Raw genomic sequence first — 15,932 nt, 5'->3', positions numbered from 1 at the left:
CCATTCAGGATATCATGTTCAGGGGTCTGGATCGGAAATCCCGGAGGTCCTTTCCTGTAGTGGAAAAGATCAAATCATTAATTTCAAGGGAATGGAAGAAGCCCGAAAGAAAAGGGTCACTTCCTCCAGCCTTCAAAAGGAGGTATCCCTTTGAGGAGGAAGCATCATCCTCATGGGACACGGTTCCGAAGCTGGATGCGGCAGTAGCCAGAGCGTGCAAGAAAACGTCTCTTCCGTTTGAGGACTTGGGGAGTCTGAAGGACCCTTTAGATAGGAAAGCTGACGTATTCCTTAAGGGTACCTGGGAAACATCAGCAGGTTTCCTGAGACCAGCAGTCGCAGCCAATTGCACAGCTCGGTCTCTGATGGTGTGGCTCGGACACTTGGAAGACCAACTCAGGAACAAGGTCCCCAGGAACGAGATCTTGGCTTCTATGCCCATTATACAGGACGCGGCTGCTTTTCTTTCTGATGCGTCGGCGGATTCAGTTAAACTTGCCGCCAGATCTTCTGCCTTGTCCAACGCAGCCCGAAGAGCACTATGGATTAAGTGTTGGCCGGGAGATTTACAAGCCAGGTCGAAGCTCTGTAATATTCCCTGCGAAGGATCACATTTGTTTGGGCCAGTGCTGGATGATCTACTGGATAAGGCCGGAGATAATAAGAAACGGTTTCCTTTCCTTAAGAGACCCTTCTTTAGACAGGACTATAATAGAGGCTGGTCTAACCGTAGAAGGTCTAACCGAGAATCAAATAGAGAAAATACCAGATTTGACAACACCAGGAGAAGAGGTAGAGGATACATGTTCAATTCCTCCCGAGACTATAAAAAGCCCCAATGACTGGCGGACCAGGTGGGGGGTAGGCTTTTGGCCTATTACTCTACCTGGATACAAATTACTAATAGTCCTTGGATTCTGAGCATCATAGAAGCAGGTCTAAGATTCGAGTTCCATCAAGTCCCTCGAGATAAGTTCAAGCTGACACCCATTCGTTCTTCTCCTGCAGAACAATTGGCTTTGGAATCAGAGGTTCAGGAGCTTCTACGGAAAAGGGTCCTAATCAAGGTGCCTGTAGAAGAAAGAGGTAAGGGGTTCTATTCCCCTTTGTTCCTGGTCAAAAAACCTGACGGAACCTTTCGCACCATTATTAACTTGAAAGGCCTCAACAATTTTCTGTTAATACCGTCCTTCAAAATGGAATCTGTGAAGACGGCAATAAAGCTTCTTTTTGAAAACTGCTTCATGGTTGTCTTGGACCTTAAAGACGCCTACTACCATGTCCCAATACATGTAGATCATCAAAGATTCCTTAGGGTGGCGGTTTCACGTGCTGGCACAGTAGAGCACTTCCAATATCGGGCACTTCCCTTTGGTGTCGCAGTCGCACCCCGTGTATTTACCAAAATCATGATAGAGGTTATGGCGCACCTACATGAGCAGGACATATTGATCGTTCCTTATCTGGATGACCTACTGATTGTGGGTCATTCAGAATCTCATTGTAAAGTCCAACTAAAAAGGGTGATTGCAGAATTGCACGATTTAGGATGGATTATTAACTATAAAAAATCCCGGTTACAACCCTTAAAAACACAGGAATTTCTGGGTCTAGTTATAGATTCTGGTCGTCAGGAATGTCGTCTCACAGATTCGAAGGTGGTTAGCATATGTCAGCTGGTCACGAGGGTGATTAATGCTCCTTTAATTTCTGTCAGAAATGCCATGTCACTCTTAGGTTCTCTTACATCCTGCATCCCGGCGGTTCTTTGGGCCCAATACCACACCAGAACACTACAGTGGGATATCCTACATAACTCGCGCCGACTGGGGGTCCAGCTTGACAGCAAATTCTCGTTGTCCGTCGAATCCATTCATTCACTAAGTTGGTGGACTCGTGTTTCAAATTTATGTAGAGGAGTTCCTTGGACTAACCATGTTACTAGAGTAATAACTACTGATGCTAGCCCCAAGGGTTGGGGGGCGCACTTGGATAGTAATTGGGCCCAGGGGCTATGGTCCCAATCAGAACAAGACTCGTCCTCCAACCTAAAAGAACTTTTAGCGGTGGAACGCGCTTTAAACAGTTTTCTTATACCCCTACAGGGTCGTCACGTCAGGCTGTTCTCGGACAACCAGGTAACCGTGGCCTACATTAATCAGTTCACTAATGGAGATCGCGGATCGTATATTTCAGGTGGCCGAGAATCACCTACTAACCCTCACGGCACTTCATATAAAAGGAAAGCTCAACACCATGGCCGACTATCTAAGCCGCAACAAGCTCAGACAGGGGGATTGGTCTTTAAACCCAACCATCTTCAATCAGATCATTCACTTATGGAAATATCCAGAGATAGACCTTTTTGCCAGCCAAGAAAACAAAAAACTACACCGATTCTGCTCCCTAAATCCAAGAGACAACCCGTATGCAGTGGACGCTCTCTTAATACCATGGCGCTTCGGTCTCGCATATGCTTTTCCCCCTCTAAACCTGATACCGATAGTTCTGAGGAAGATTCGGGAAGACGGGGCCCGCGTGATCTTGATAGCCCCGTTCTGGCCCAGGAGGTCATGGTTTCCTTGGCTGAGGAAGATGTCAGTCACTCAGCCATGGATCCTCCCAGAACTGCCAGATCTCCTCTCTCAGGGTCCAATACTCCATCCACGGGTAGCCAACTTACACCTAGCAGCGTGGAATTTGAGAGGTCGCTGCTAAAGGGGAAGGGGTTCTCTAGGCATTTGGTTAATACACTTCTTAAAAGTAGAAAAACCTCTACTACTAACATCTATGTCAGAATTTGGAAGAAGTTCTTGTCAATTTCAGGGGCACAAATTGACCAAGAACCTTGTATTAATCAAATTCTAGAATTTCTACAAAAAGGTTTAGAGTTAGGCTTAGCCACTAGCACTCTTAGAGTCCAAGTGTCTGCTCTAGGAGCACTGTACAACTCTAACCTAGCCAGCAATTACTGGATTTCTAGATTCTTCAAGGCGGTTACTAGATCTAGACCTGTTATTAAGCAAAACATAGTTCCATGGGATCTAAATCTGGTTCTTTCAGCTCTAACACAAACTCCTTTTGAGCCTATTGATACTATTTCAGTAAAAATCCTGTCGATCAAAACAGCCCTTCTGGTTGCCCTCACGTCGGCAAGAAGGGTTAGTGATCTACAGGCCTTATCTAGACAACCGCCATACATGCAGTTTAGAGAAGATAGTTATTATGAAACCTGATCCCCTCTATCTTCCTAAAGTAGCTACAAAATTCCATAGGTTACAGGAAGTGGTTTTGCCATCATTCTGTTCCAATCCCGCTAATGATAAAGAATGTAATTTTCATTCCCTAGATGTGAGAAGATGCCTCCTTAAGTACATTTCAGTTACAGATCCCTGGAAGAAAGATAATTCCCTTTTTATATCTTATCAAGGTGTTAGAAAGGGTTGTAGAGTATCCAAAAACACTTTAGCCAGATGGATCAGGGAGGCGATATCTCTCGCTTATACTGCAGGTGGCGTTGAAATCCCAGAAGGTATAAAGGCTCACTCTACTCGAGCTGTAGCAACGTCCTGGGCAGAGAGGTCCGAGGTGTCGATTGAAGACATATGTAAGGCGGCCACATGGTCTTCTCCTTCTACCTTTCTGAGACACTATAGATTAGACCTGGGTAGCTCCTCTGACCTCACGTTTGGGAGAAGGGTGCTTGAGGCTGTTATCCCTCCCTAATGTTTCTTTTTTCTCTGAAAGTCTCTCGTTGTGCTGTCATGGTGACTGAATAAATACGTACGCTACTTACCTGGTTGCAGTGTTTTTTCAGGAGCCATGACAGCACCCTTACATTCCCTACCCTATTCTTTCTCGGATGGCTCAACACTTTCGCTATTTTCCTCTTTTGAAAAAGATATGTTCACTTAATTAATAAATTGTATCAAAGTTTATGCTGTTTCTGTATTACTAACCAAGGAGGTCCTCTCATGCTCTGGAACTAACTGATGCGAGGCAGAGGTACCGCCCTTTTATGTCTGTAGGTTTCCTGTCCCTGAAGGGCGGATCCCCTCTCTCGTTGTGCTGTCATGGCTCCTGAAAAAACACTGCTACCAGGTGAGTAGCGTACGTATTTTTGTTTCCAAAATTGTGCTGATGTAAAGTAGACATGTGGGAAATGTTACTTATTAACTATTTTGTGTGAAATATCTCTCTGATTTAAGGGCATAAAAATACAAAGTTTGAAAATTGCAAAATTTTAAAAATTTTCGCCATATTTCCTTTTTTTTCATAAATAATCGCAAGTAATATCGAAGAAATGTTACCACTAATATGAAGTACAATATTTCACGAAAAAACAGTCTCAGAATCAGCGGGATCCGTTAAAGCATTCCAGAGTTATAACCTCATAAAGTGACAGTGGTCAGAATTGTAAAAATTGGCCCGGTCATTAAGTATCAAATTGGCTGTCACTAAGGGGTTAATGATGGCTACATAAGATGCTCCATAGAAACATTTACCCCATATAATGCTGCACTAAGGTTAATTATGGCCCCATAACATGCTCCGTAGAAACATTTGCCCCATATAATGCTGCACAAAGGTTAATGATGGCTACATAAGATGCTCCATAGAAACATTTACCCCATACAATGCTGCATAAAGGTTGATTATGGCCCCATAAGGCCGTGTGTCCACGGTAAGTAAACGCTGCTTGTTTGACGCTGCAGCGTCAAACACGCAGCGTCCAGATGTTCCAGCATAGTGGAGGGGATTTTTTGAAATCCCGTGTCCACTATGCGTGGAAACCCGCACACGGCGGGCCTGCGACTCCGGACATGCTGCGCGTCTTTTCAGATCGCAGCATGTCCGTGCTACCTGCGGCGACACTGCGTCGCCGCAGGTAATATCACAGGGCCCTATGGCGAGGGGTGCGATGATCCCGGATGTGTACTGTACACATCCGGCATCATCGTGTCCCAGAAAGGGGGCGGGGCTTAGCGCCGAGCGGCTTCGCCGCTCCGGCGATACCGCCGGCCATCCTGATCGTGGACACGCAGCCTAAGATGCTCCATAGAGTATTATGCCCCATATAATGCTGCTGCGATTTAAAAAAAAAAAAAAAAAAACTTACTAGCCTCTTGTCCTGAGCAGGCGGGGACACCGGCACTTGTGATATTCACCTGTCCCCGTTCCACCGCCAGGTGCAGCTGTCTTTCGAGTCTCTGCAGTGACTGTTCAGGCAGAGGGCGCGCACTAATCATGTCATTGCTCCCTCTGACCTGAATGTCACAGCCAGAGGATGCGGAAGACGAAGCCCGGCAGTGGAACGGGGACAGGTGAATATCGCAATGCTCACCCTCCCGGCGCGGTCCCTGGCAGCTTCTCTGATGCGATGGTCTGTGGCACCGGCAACTAGTTCCTGTGTTCAGTGGTCACTGGTACTGCTCATTAAAGTCATGAATATGCGCTCCACCCCTATGGGAGTGGAGTCGCGTCCATATTCATTCCTTTAATGAGCAGTACCACGTGACCGGTGAACACAGGAAGAGCTGCCAGCGCCAGGAGATGCAGGAAAGTGCAGAGACCACGCCGGGAGCAGGTGAGTATGATTTGACAGCTGCCGCTCCCCCGCCGACCCCCTGGGACAATGACTCGAGTATAAGCCGAGAGGGGCACTTTCAGCCTAAAAAAAAAGGGGCTGAACATCTCGGCTTATACTCGAATATATACGGGAATTATATATGTGACTGGCCTCTTTTATATCTATCAGGTCACGCTGTGATGTTACTGTACGCGACTGATTAATTGCTGGCTTTTCAAAGGACTTTTGAGTGTAAAAATTGGACAGCACTTGCATGGGCAGCACTTGCATGGTCCGAGTGTCGTGTGATTTTTTTTTTTTTCTTTTTTTGTTTCAGTCTGATTTCAGCTGAGAAAAAAAATCTCAGATGAACAGGGACTCGTAGATTAACAGAGTAAAATGTGATATTTTTTTTTCATCAGGGCACTCGTCTGTTTTCTTCACAGATGATCTCTGCGGTCAGAAGGCGCTGTACATAAGACTTTAGTGAATGTGTGAACCCTGTATTTTCAGTCTGTGTCCTATAATAAGCATTTGAATAAGAACAGATCTGTAGTACCTGGAATGGCCACTAAGCAGTGTGGCCGGGCTATGGCATCCGTTGTGATTACATCTGGCTCCTACTGGAGCGGACAGCAGCTGATTGGTTGGGGTCACAGGTGCCGGACTCCCATCGATATGATATCCATGACCCCTCCCAATGTCATTGTAGTAGAAGCTGATCCTGCCATCTGGTAACTTTGTGCTCTTCTGCCACTTTTGTAACTTTGTGCTCTTCTGCATTTCTGCTGCTTTTCTCTCTACATTTTTACAATCTTTGTGTTTTTCCTCCAGAGATTTCTCTAACTCTACAGCCCAAGCCCCGGCGTTTAATGCTTTTACTGAATCCATGTGGAGGACGGGGCAACGCCTTGCAACAGTGTCACACACACATCCTGCCCATCATTACGGAAGCAGACATCAGCTATAACCTTATCCAAACAGGTAGACCCTTAGTTTATGATCATTGCTATAGGATGGTTCTTGCTGTATCTTTAGCATTTGTCTTTTTTTTGATGTCTTAGAAAGACAAAATCATGCCCGAGAGCTGGTGCAGAGCATTAATTTGGAAGAGTGGGATGGTATAGTGGTCATCTCTGGAGATGGACTTCTCTTTGAGGTGAGTTACCAGATACTTTTCATAAGCAATAATGACATTTAACCCCTTAACGACCGATGACTTATATTTACGTCATGCCTTTTATGCGAGCTCTGGTGCTGAGTGCGAATGTTCCCCTGCACTTTATGGCTGATATAATAAGTCCTGTCAATCGACACCCCTGACACATGATCGTGGTGCCCCGAAGGATTGTCATGACAGCCGGGGGGCTGCAGAAAAACCCCGTGTCTGTCATCACGATACTCCTGAGAACTGTGACTGTGGCAGGCATTAATAGGAGATTGTCATGGGGGAGGGGGGCATTAACCTTTTAGTGACCACCAATACGTTTTTGTTTTTTTTTCTCCCCAGTGGCCTGGTCACTAAGGGGGGGGGGGTTATTAAGTAAAAAGTAGTAAAAAAAAAAAAAAGTAAAAATAAATAAAAACATTAAAATCTTCCCCCATTAGAAAAACAATTAAAAAATACACATTTGCTATTGCTGCGTTTAGAAATGTCTGTGATATAAAAAAAAATTTATCCGATCAGTAAATGGCGCAACGAGAACAAACTCCAGAGTTGGTTTTTTTTTCTCAAATTCAGTCAGGGGGAAAAAGTGTGTGCTCTGAAATCTCCTGGCTTTTGCTGGTGCTGTAAAACGCAGCTTTTTTTTTTCCGCAGAAAAAAAATTCTGCAAAAGCTCCCTGCGTAAACATGGCCGAAGGCTATATTCACACATTGCTTTTTTTTTGCATCATTTTTTATGCAAATGAAAAGCTGCGCTTTACAGTACCAGCAACAGCTAAGATTTCCGAAATCTCATACACACATCTTGTTGTTTTTTTTTTTCTTGACTGAATTGGAAAACTGCTGCGCTTTTTTTTGTCAATACTTTCAGTCTTTGCTTTTTATGGGCGAGAAGAAAAAAAAAAAGAGAAAGTGAACAAATGCTGCAAAAAATACTCCTGCATTTTTGATGAATATAACAATTTTAAACATGTACTCTAAACAAATCTCACAAGTAAGGCCTCTTTCATTCTTCCGGTTTTAACAATCGGTCACAATCCGTCAAAATGTTGAAAAGACCGATCCTGTGCAGATTGTAAAAAAAAAAAAAAAAAAATGGGTGCACTGGGTCCGTTTTTTTGACTGACCAGTCGAGGCAGTTGTTGCCAGAATTGGCTATGTGCACACGTTGTGTATGAGTCTTCCCCGTGTTTTTCCGCTGCAAAAACGCATACACAAGACAACCCATGTTAAAAAATAAAAAATTTTGATATTCTGCATAGGCAGCATCAATAGCAAAAAGAGAGCGAGCGAGAGAGAATTTCCCTGACAGGAAATTCTTCTGCGCATGCTCAGTTTCAAATGACTGCATCCGTCGCTGGATTCCTGCTTTTGACAGTCAGTGACGGATCCTGCGCCCATAGGCTTCTATTATAGCCAATGACGGATGGTGCAGGATCCGTCATTGGGCGATTTTCCGACGTGCACAAAAACCGTTTCTATGTGCGTTGTCTCTGCCCGACAGACAGCAATTTTATGACAGATCCAGCGCACAACGGATGAAACGGAAGGCCATCCATCACAATCTGTCGCTACAAGTCTGAGGAAATAACAGATCCAGCAGAAACATTTGCTGGATCCGTTTTTTCACAAAACGACGCATTGTGACGGAATAAGACAGACGTGTGAAAGAGGCCTAATGCGCACATGAAAAACGCAGCCAGAACTGTGAATAATGGGGATTTGAACTCTTCACTTTATGCTAAGCGAGCAAGTTTAGCTGCTGAGAAAACCCTGCATGTAACGGTTATTGTTGAAACTTCGCTTCTGATAATATGTAGGACAGTGATTTGTCATCTCTCAGTTCTTTGTGTGTGACACCCAATTGTTGTGCGCGCCTACCTCAGTCAGTCTGCTAGCCTTTCACTCTGACTTATGACACCCTTTCTTTTTCTCACTGGATAGTGGTAATACCCCAGAAATCGGCGTCTTATCACCTCTCCTCTGTGATCAAGGTGTTATTGTGGGTTATTCCCCCAAACAATATTGATAAATCTTCCTCATTGTAGTGAAACGGCCATTAGAGGTTGTCTGACTTGGACAAACAGAGCTTTTTCTCTGTCACTGATTGGCTGCTGTGCTGTTGAAGTGCAGTCAGCACCGCGGCCAATGGTGGTGGACCAAGGGAAGAGGAGTACAGCCCGATTTTATTTTGGGGGGTTTACAGCAAACTGGAGCCTGAAAAGAAATATTATTGAAACGGAACAACCCTTTTAAGTGCTTTGTTAGGTCCAAAGATCTTAACGCCTCATTTGCATGTTAATTTAAATGCTAATTAGAAATACAGTAACAAAAGATGTAAAGTTGTTGATGGATTTCCATTTCAAAGACTTGCACTTGCATGCTGATATATGGGGTTTGGGTGGGGGCGATCTTAGGCTGACCATACACTTTACATGGCTGTGGGCCAAATGATGCTTCGGCCGAATGTTCAGCTGACTCTCCTACACACAGGAGCCATTGTTCAGCTCCTGTGTTCTCCAGGAAGCCATCAATTGACACATGGGCCAGCACTAATCTCAGGGAGAACAGTGTTATTGTCACTCTGAAATTGGTCTCGGCAGATCAACTTCAGTCGGCCGGCCCCCCATACACATTAGTGTGTCGGACGAAGCAGTCAATGCCGGCGGATCCAGCTGACATGTATGGTCCCCCATTGATGGATCCCCTTTAGTCCCCATCCTGAGGCCTGTGAACGGATACACTGTACGCTTTACTGTATGTTGTCTTTGTAAATCCTGTGCAGGTTGTGAACGGCCTGATGGAGCGCCCTGACTGGGAGGATGCAATAAAGATGCCGGTTGGAATTCTTCCCTGTGGCTCAGGAAATGCCTTAGCTGGAGCAATTAACTATCACGCAGGGTAAGGCACCGGATCAGTCCGAGCAAGGAGTGGGATTTGGTGGAACGTTTAGGAAAGGGTTTTTGTGGCTAGGGACAGTTAAGACTTTCATTGCTTGTCATCTGCTGCGTTTCTTCTTTCCACATTGGCGCTGAGACTCTTCTCTGCCCGCAGCGTGGAAAGTTACCAAGACAGCTTGGGTGTCCGATAGTGGTAACTATCCTGCCCAGCGAGCTCTTCCAACACCTGACGCAGGAATGAGAGGCCGTGCACAACCCCTTTCATCTGAATGCTGAATTTAAGACCTGGAACTTCTATTTCTGTTAAACGAAAAAGCACAGCAGCGGTGCAGATTATTTTTTTCTGACCCTGTTGTACCTCCGTCTCTATTACCATCCACTGCTGCTAGTGCTTATATGCTTCCAAAAATGCGGGATATAGGGTGCAACACCTGTAGTGACATGCAAAGTTCAAACAATAGAAAAAATAGTGTGCCCTCACCTTCCCGATAAAAATTTCCTTTATTGAGACATTAGCAGTTCAGACAGGGAGAACGTGTAGTGAAATAGGATGACAGCTGTTTCGCGTGAGCAGCGCTTCCACTGGATTTGTGGAATTGAACTTCTATTTCTGTAGTTGCAGCACATTTTCTAGCACGTGATATGTAATACATGGACTAATCATGACTGACCGCAAGAAAAAGATCTAAGGAGATCCTAATATCAGGAAGGCAGAACTTCGTCAGGTCACATACTGTGGGAAGTAAGGGGGGCACCAGTACATCCCCATGCAGCAGGGGGTTTCTGCTGACTTTGCACATAAAAATCATATTTGGGCCTTTTTTATATAGGAAATAAAGATAAAGGACAGCGAGAGCTGATAGGAAGGTGTTGGCAAAAACTGCTTTAGTTTCATTGTAGGACCACTAATGGACTTGGTGGGAATACGACGTTGACATTTATATGGTCCCGACAACTTTGTTAGAGTGCTTTCAGACGTTCTGAGATTGGCCCGCAATGCATCCACTGGTTACAGCTCTCCTGTCCCGAGCGTTATGTATTTCTATGAGTCTGTGACGCTCCGGCCGGGAGACCCATGGCCAGACCCATGCATTGCGGTCCAATCTCCGACCCATTTGCACAGACTTTTGTATGCGCCCTTATTGTGAGGCCTTTACTGTTAGGCTGCAGTGGACAGTCCAGCTCTGCCCGCTGATTGGTAGTTGTTTAATGGACTGTCTAGACATGCCAAACGTGCTTCCATGCACACAGAAGAATTGTTACTACGATTGATCTGTGTGTATAGAGCGTTTTATGCTCCGCAGCACAATGATTTTTAAACTTAAAAATAATTTAATCAGATGAAAAAACATCTTATACATCGGGTGATTGATGGCTTGTTTAGATTGATTATTATTTTACTTGCTTATATAGCACTATTAATTTCTACAGCCATTAATTTCTACATTACTTTACAGACATCATCACTGTCCCCATTGGGGCTCACAAATTCCCTATTAGTAGGCCTTTTAGAGTAGGAGGAAATTGGAGAACCTGGAAGATGCCCATAAAAACTCCTTGCAGGCGATCAAACTATTGCAGCTTCTAGTCTCCCGTGGAGACTATTGAAGCATGCAAAAAGTAAAAAAAAAAAAAATGTTTTTAAAAAAAAAAGTTCAAATCGCCCTCCTTTTGCCCCCTTGAAAATAAATAAAAAAAACCAATTATATACATATGTTATCGCTGCATTTTGAATCGCCCGATCTATCAATATAAAAAGAAACAATTAACACAATCGATAAAATGCAATCAAAAGATCGAATCTGCACCAAAATGGTATCATTAAAAATGTCAGCTCGTTATGCAAAAAATAAGCCCTCACCCGACCCCAGATCACGAAAAATAGAGACGCTATGGGTTTCGGAAAATGGCGCTTTTTTTTCTTTTTTTAACATACTTTGGAATTAACAAACTTTGAAATTTTTTGTCACTAGTTTAATAAAAAAGAACCTAGACATGTTTGGTGTCTGTGAACTCGTAATGACCTGGAGAATCATAATGGCAGGTCAGTTTTAGCATTTAGTGAACATGGTTTAAAAAAAAAAAAATGTAGAATTGCACTTTTTTTTTGCAATTTCACCACACTTGGAATTTGTTTCCCGTTTTCCAGTACATGGTATGTTAAATCCAATGGTGTCTTTCAAAAGTACAACTTGTCCTTCAAAATACAAGCCCTCACATGGCCATATTGACCAAAAAATTAAAAAGTTATGGCTGTGGGAAGAAGGGGAGTGAAAAACCAAAACGGAAATACCCCTGGCCGTTAAGGGGTTAATAGGAACACTCTAAATGGGCCTTTAGGTCTTGCTTCATATCAGAACTAGCTAATCTGTTATCCAGATCCTACACATGCTTGTCACTTGGTCAGGCCCATAAAGCGTTCTAGTCCATCCACGATTGAGAATTTAGAAGGGCATTTAGTGGGCACATCAAAAGCCCTGGTAATTTGGAATGAGCATTGATCAGATGTGGAAACATTCTGTGCTCATTGATATCATTATCGGCAGCACATTATCCTGTGGATGACTGTATTCTTTTCGCATGCAACCATAGTATTAAAGGTCATTCTGTGGACATAAAGTTCTGGTCAGCCAATGTAAGCCGGCCATTGATTGACCAACGATCTGCTGTCTTTTCGTCTAAATGGCCCCTTGGTGCTGATAAATTCTCTATGCTAACTGTTCAGATACTGCCATGCTTTGTTTGCTCTTGCCACTTAAACATAGCCACGTGCTTATTATACATGTGTGCATAACAAGCTGTAAAGTTCCTTATACTTTTTTACTTTTATCTCTTCCAGGTTTGACCAGGCGATGGGGTCTGAGCTGCTACTTAACTGTATCTTACTGCTGTGCCGTGGTACTGTTATGCCTATGGACCTCGTGTCTGTGACGACCTGCTCAGGAGCTCGCTTTTTCTCATTTTTGAGTGTAGCCTGGGGATTCATTTCAGATGTAGACATTGAAAGTGAAAAGTATAGACACATGGGTTCTGCACGTTTCACTGTAGGCACAATGGTTAGGGTGGCTTCCCTGCGCACTTACAGAGGCCGGCTCTCTTATCTGCCAGTACTTGATGCTCATCGCCCCATCTGCAGAAGTATCACCTTGTCTCCTAATGGGAACCTTTCTCCACTGAAGAGGTCTCAGCTGCATAGAACCATTTCTGACATCGGTCTCTGTGAGGAGCGCAATGTCATGTGTAAGCGAAGCTCTGCTGCATTCGACACTGGTGAGCTACCAAGCTTTGAAACATCCCCTTCTCCAGGTTCACCAACTGCACTAAACACTTCTAGGTTCACCTTCGATTCTGTTCCTGATGACCAAATGCAACAAGATGTGTTATTGCCAAATGACAAAGAGCCGCCTACACATAATCATGTTAATGGACCCGAGGATGATCTCTTACCGCCCCTTAATCAGCCCGTGCCCAAGTCCTGGGTCACTGTAGAAGAAGACTTTGTTCTGGTATTGGGTATGTATCAGACTCACCTTGGGGCAGATCTCTTTACTGCGCCATTTTCCTGCTTGGACGATGGTTTAATACATTTATTCTTTGTGAAAGCTGGAATCTCTCGGACAGCCCTTGTACGGCTCTTTTTGGCGATGGAAAAGGGAACGCACATTGAGCTTGAGTGTCCTTACCTTGTCCACGTCCCTGTTCAAGCTTTTCGCCTAGAGCCTCTTACAAGAAAAGGGATTCTGACTGTGGATGGCGAGCGGGTGGAGTATGGCCCCGTTCAGGCACAAATACACCATGGACTTTCAAATGTTATAAGTGGGTGTGACCGAATCCGTATGAGCTCTTTCTAAACTTTGCTTTTTTCCACATGATTTTATGCAGAGATTCTTTCTTCCTTTGCTTTCCATTGATTGAGATATAAGTACAGGGCTAGAAACTTAAGGTTGATTTAATTTGTGGCATGTGCCTACTACTGCTATACCGGGTGCTAGTCACCGGCTGGAGCATGTCTTTGGATCTGTTCCTTATGTTTTATGAGAATCTGCTAGGATAACACTTTAGGCAAGCTATATTTTTAGACTGCTCTTACATAGATCTGCTTGCTGGAAGAGTCTTATCAGTCGTACTATTCCATTATTATGAGCTTCCTAAGAACTAATGGTCAGCTGATGCATGTTCTACATGATAGAAAAACAGGAGTATGTTTGTCATCAGAGTAATTTCTGGCTAGATCGTTTTTTGTGTTTTTTTCATATGCTGAACCTTTCCAAATGTATTTAATAGCAATAGTGTTAAATTGTAGTCAGGCATGGTCAGGCTGTTGGGTTACAGTAATGGCTCGCACAGCTCGATCTCCCGTACCACAAATGGCACTCCTCATCTCCTGTGAATGTAATCCTCAGCAATAACCTGCAAGTGAAGCACAGAACCGCACATCAGTAGATGTAGACGTTGCAAGGAACGAAAATCTTACACACGTTGACATGACGAGAATATGTGATCCTCCTTCTGGAGACCCTTTTCGTCAGCTGTTAGCAGAATTGTCTAGATGAGACCTTTTTGCTATGAGGCTTAATCATCATATCTACAGGCATGTTCAGTGTATCCCCTTAAAGAAGAACTCCATCTAAACGCTGAGGAGTTTCTTGCCATTCCTGACCTCACCAGTTTTGTCAGCAACTGCTCCAACTCCGAGTGTGGTCCCAGGTTATTTGGGAGGTTGCCGATGGCCAAGTTTCAGCTCATGAGGCTAATTCTGTGTGGAGACTACTTGGGGAAATATCTAAACGTGCCACTTTCTGGCCTGTATGTAGGACATTTCCCTGGCCTTATCTTTCATGCCTTAGGCTACTTTCACACTAGCGTCGTACGACGCATGTCGCAATGTGTCGTTTTGGAGAAAAAACGCATCCTGCAAAGTTGCCCGCAGGATGCGTTTTTTCTCCATAGGCTTGCATTAGCGACGCATTGCCACACATCGCATCCGTCGTGCGACGGATGCGTCGTGTTTTGGCAGACCGTCTGCACAAAAAAAGTTACATGTAACATTTTTGGTGCGTTGTGTCCGCCATTTCCGACCGCTCATGCGCGGCCGGAACTCCGCCCCCTCCTCCCCGGACATTACAATGGGGCAGCGGATGCGTTGAAAAACTGCATCCGCTGCCCCCATTGTGCTTTTATTTCACAGTATGCGTCGGCCCAACGCACTGCGATGGGCCCGTACCGACGCTAGTGTGAAAGTAGCCTTAGTTAAGGGAAGCCATGGCGCTTACATTGAGGTGTTAAACATAAACTCAAGAATCTGGATGCTTTTATTCTTTAAAAATATTCCATTCTGGGCTACAAACCACCACCATTTATTTACTAACTGCTGCTACCGGGGGCACCAGTCATCAGTTCAGGGCATTTGTCACAATGACCGAACTAATGTTTGCAGTTCGTTATGACGTTACAAGAACTGCCAACAGTTTAAAGGGAGTCTGTCATCCCCAAAATGCAACTTCAACTCATTAAATACCTATACATGGGACTTAGCCCTTATGAAAATCATACTAGTAACATATACATTGTAGTAGTGTAGTTGCTGAAAAATTTCACTTTTCATGTATATGCAAATGAGGGCGCTGCCCTGCACCCTTGTGGCTCAGATGACAAGTCCGAGTCATGTCCCCGCCCTGATTCCTTTGACAGGGAAACGCCTCTCAGTAATGAGCAATCTGGAGGGGAAAAAGTCAGTGGGGACCTTCTTCAGACTTGTCATCCAGGCTGCATAATCCCCGGACAACTTTTCAAAATATATTTACTCTGAAACACCGCGATGTTCTTAAAGGTACCGTCACACTAAGCGACGCTGCAGCGATACAGACAGCGATGCCGATCGCTGCAGCGTCGCTGTTTGGTCGCTGGAGAGCTGTCACACAGACAGCTCTCCAGCGACCAACGATGCCGAGGTCCCCGGGTAACCAGGGTAAACATCGGGTTGCTAAGCGCAGGGCCGCGCTTAGTAACCCGATGTTTACCCTGGTTACCAGTGTAAAATGTAAAAAAACAAACACTACATACTCACCTTCGCGTCCCCCGGCGTCCGCTTCCTGCACTGACTGAGCGCCGGCCCTAACAGCAGAGCGGTGACGTCACCGCTGTGCTGTGCTTTCACTTTACGGCCGGCGCTCAGTCAGTGCAGGAAGCGGATGCTGGGGGACGCGAAGGTGAGTATGTAGTTTGGTTTTTTTACATTTTACACTGGTAACCAGGGTAAACATCGGGTTACTAAGCGCGGCCCTGCGCTTAGTAACCC

The 15,932-nt window shown here is 44.7% G+C and overlaps 1 protein-coding gene across 4 annotated transcripts in view; it reads left to right on the top strand.

Annotated features, from left to right (window-relative positions):
* Positions 1-15,611, top strand: part of SPHK2 (sphingosine kinase 2) — a 47,861-nt gene extending 32,250 nt beyond the window's left edge. For 3 of the 4 annotated variants that reach the window (XM_077250723.1, XM_077250725.1, XM_077250724.1), the window contains 4 exons: positions 6,404-6,553; positions 6,634-6,728; positions 9,520-9,635; positions 12,474-15,611. In XM_077250723.1, coding sequence (XP_077106838.1) covers positions 6,404-6,553; positions 6,634-6,728; positions 9,520-9,635; positions 12,474-13,485 — 1,373 coding nt within the window. In that variant the 3' untranslated portion in view covers positions 13,486-15,611. Of the gene's footprint in view, positions 1-2,353; positions 4,102-6,403; positions 6,554-6,633; positions 6,729-9,519; positions 9,636-12,473 lie in introns of those variants that run through there. The other variant, XM_077250727.1, reaches the window with a different exon arrangement.
* Positions 15,612-15,932: the final 321 nt, after the last annotated feature.

This window comes from Ranitomeya variabilis, chromosome 4 (assembly GCF_051348905.1).
Source record: "Ranitomeya variabilis isolate aRanVar5 chromosome 4, aRanVar5.hap1, whole genome shotgun sequence".
NCBI classification, from domain to species: Eukaryota; Metazoa; Chordata; class Amphibia; order Anura; family Dendrobatidae; genus Ranitomeya; species Ranitomeya variabilis.
Note: the sequence above shows the minus strand (reverse complement) of the source record. Positions and strands in the feature narration are given on the sequence as shown.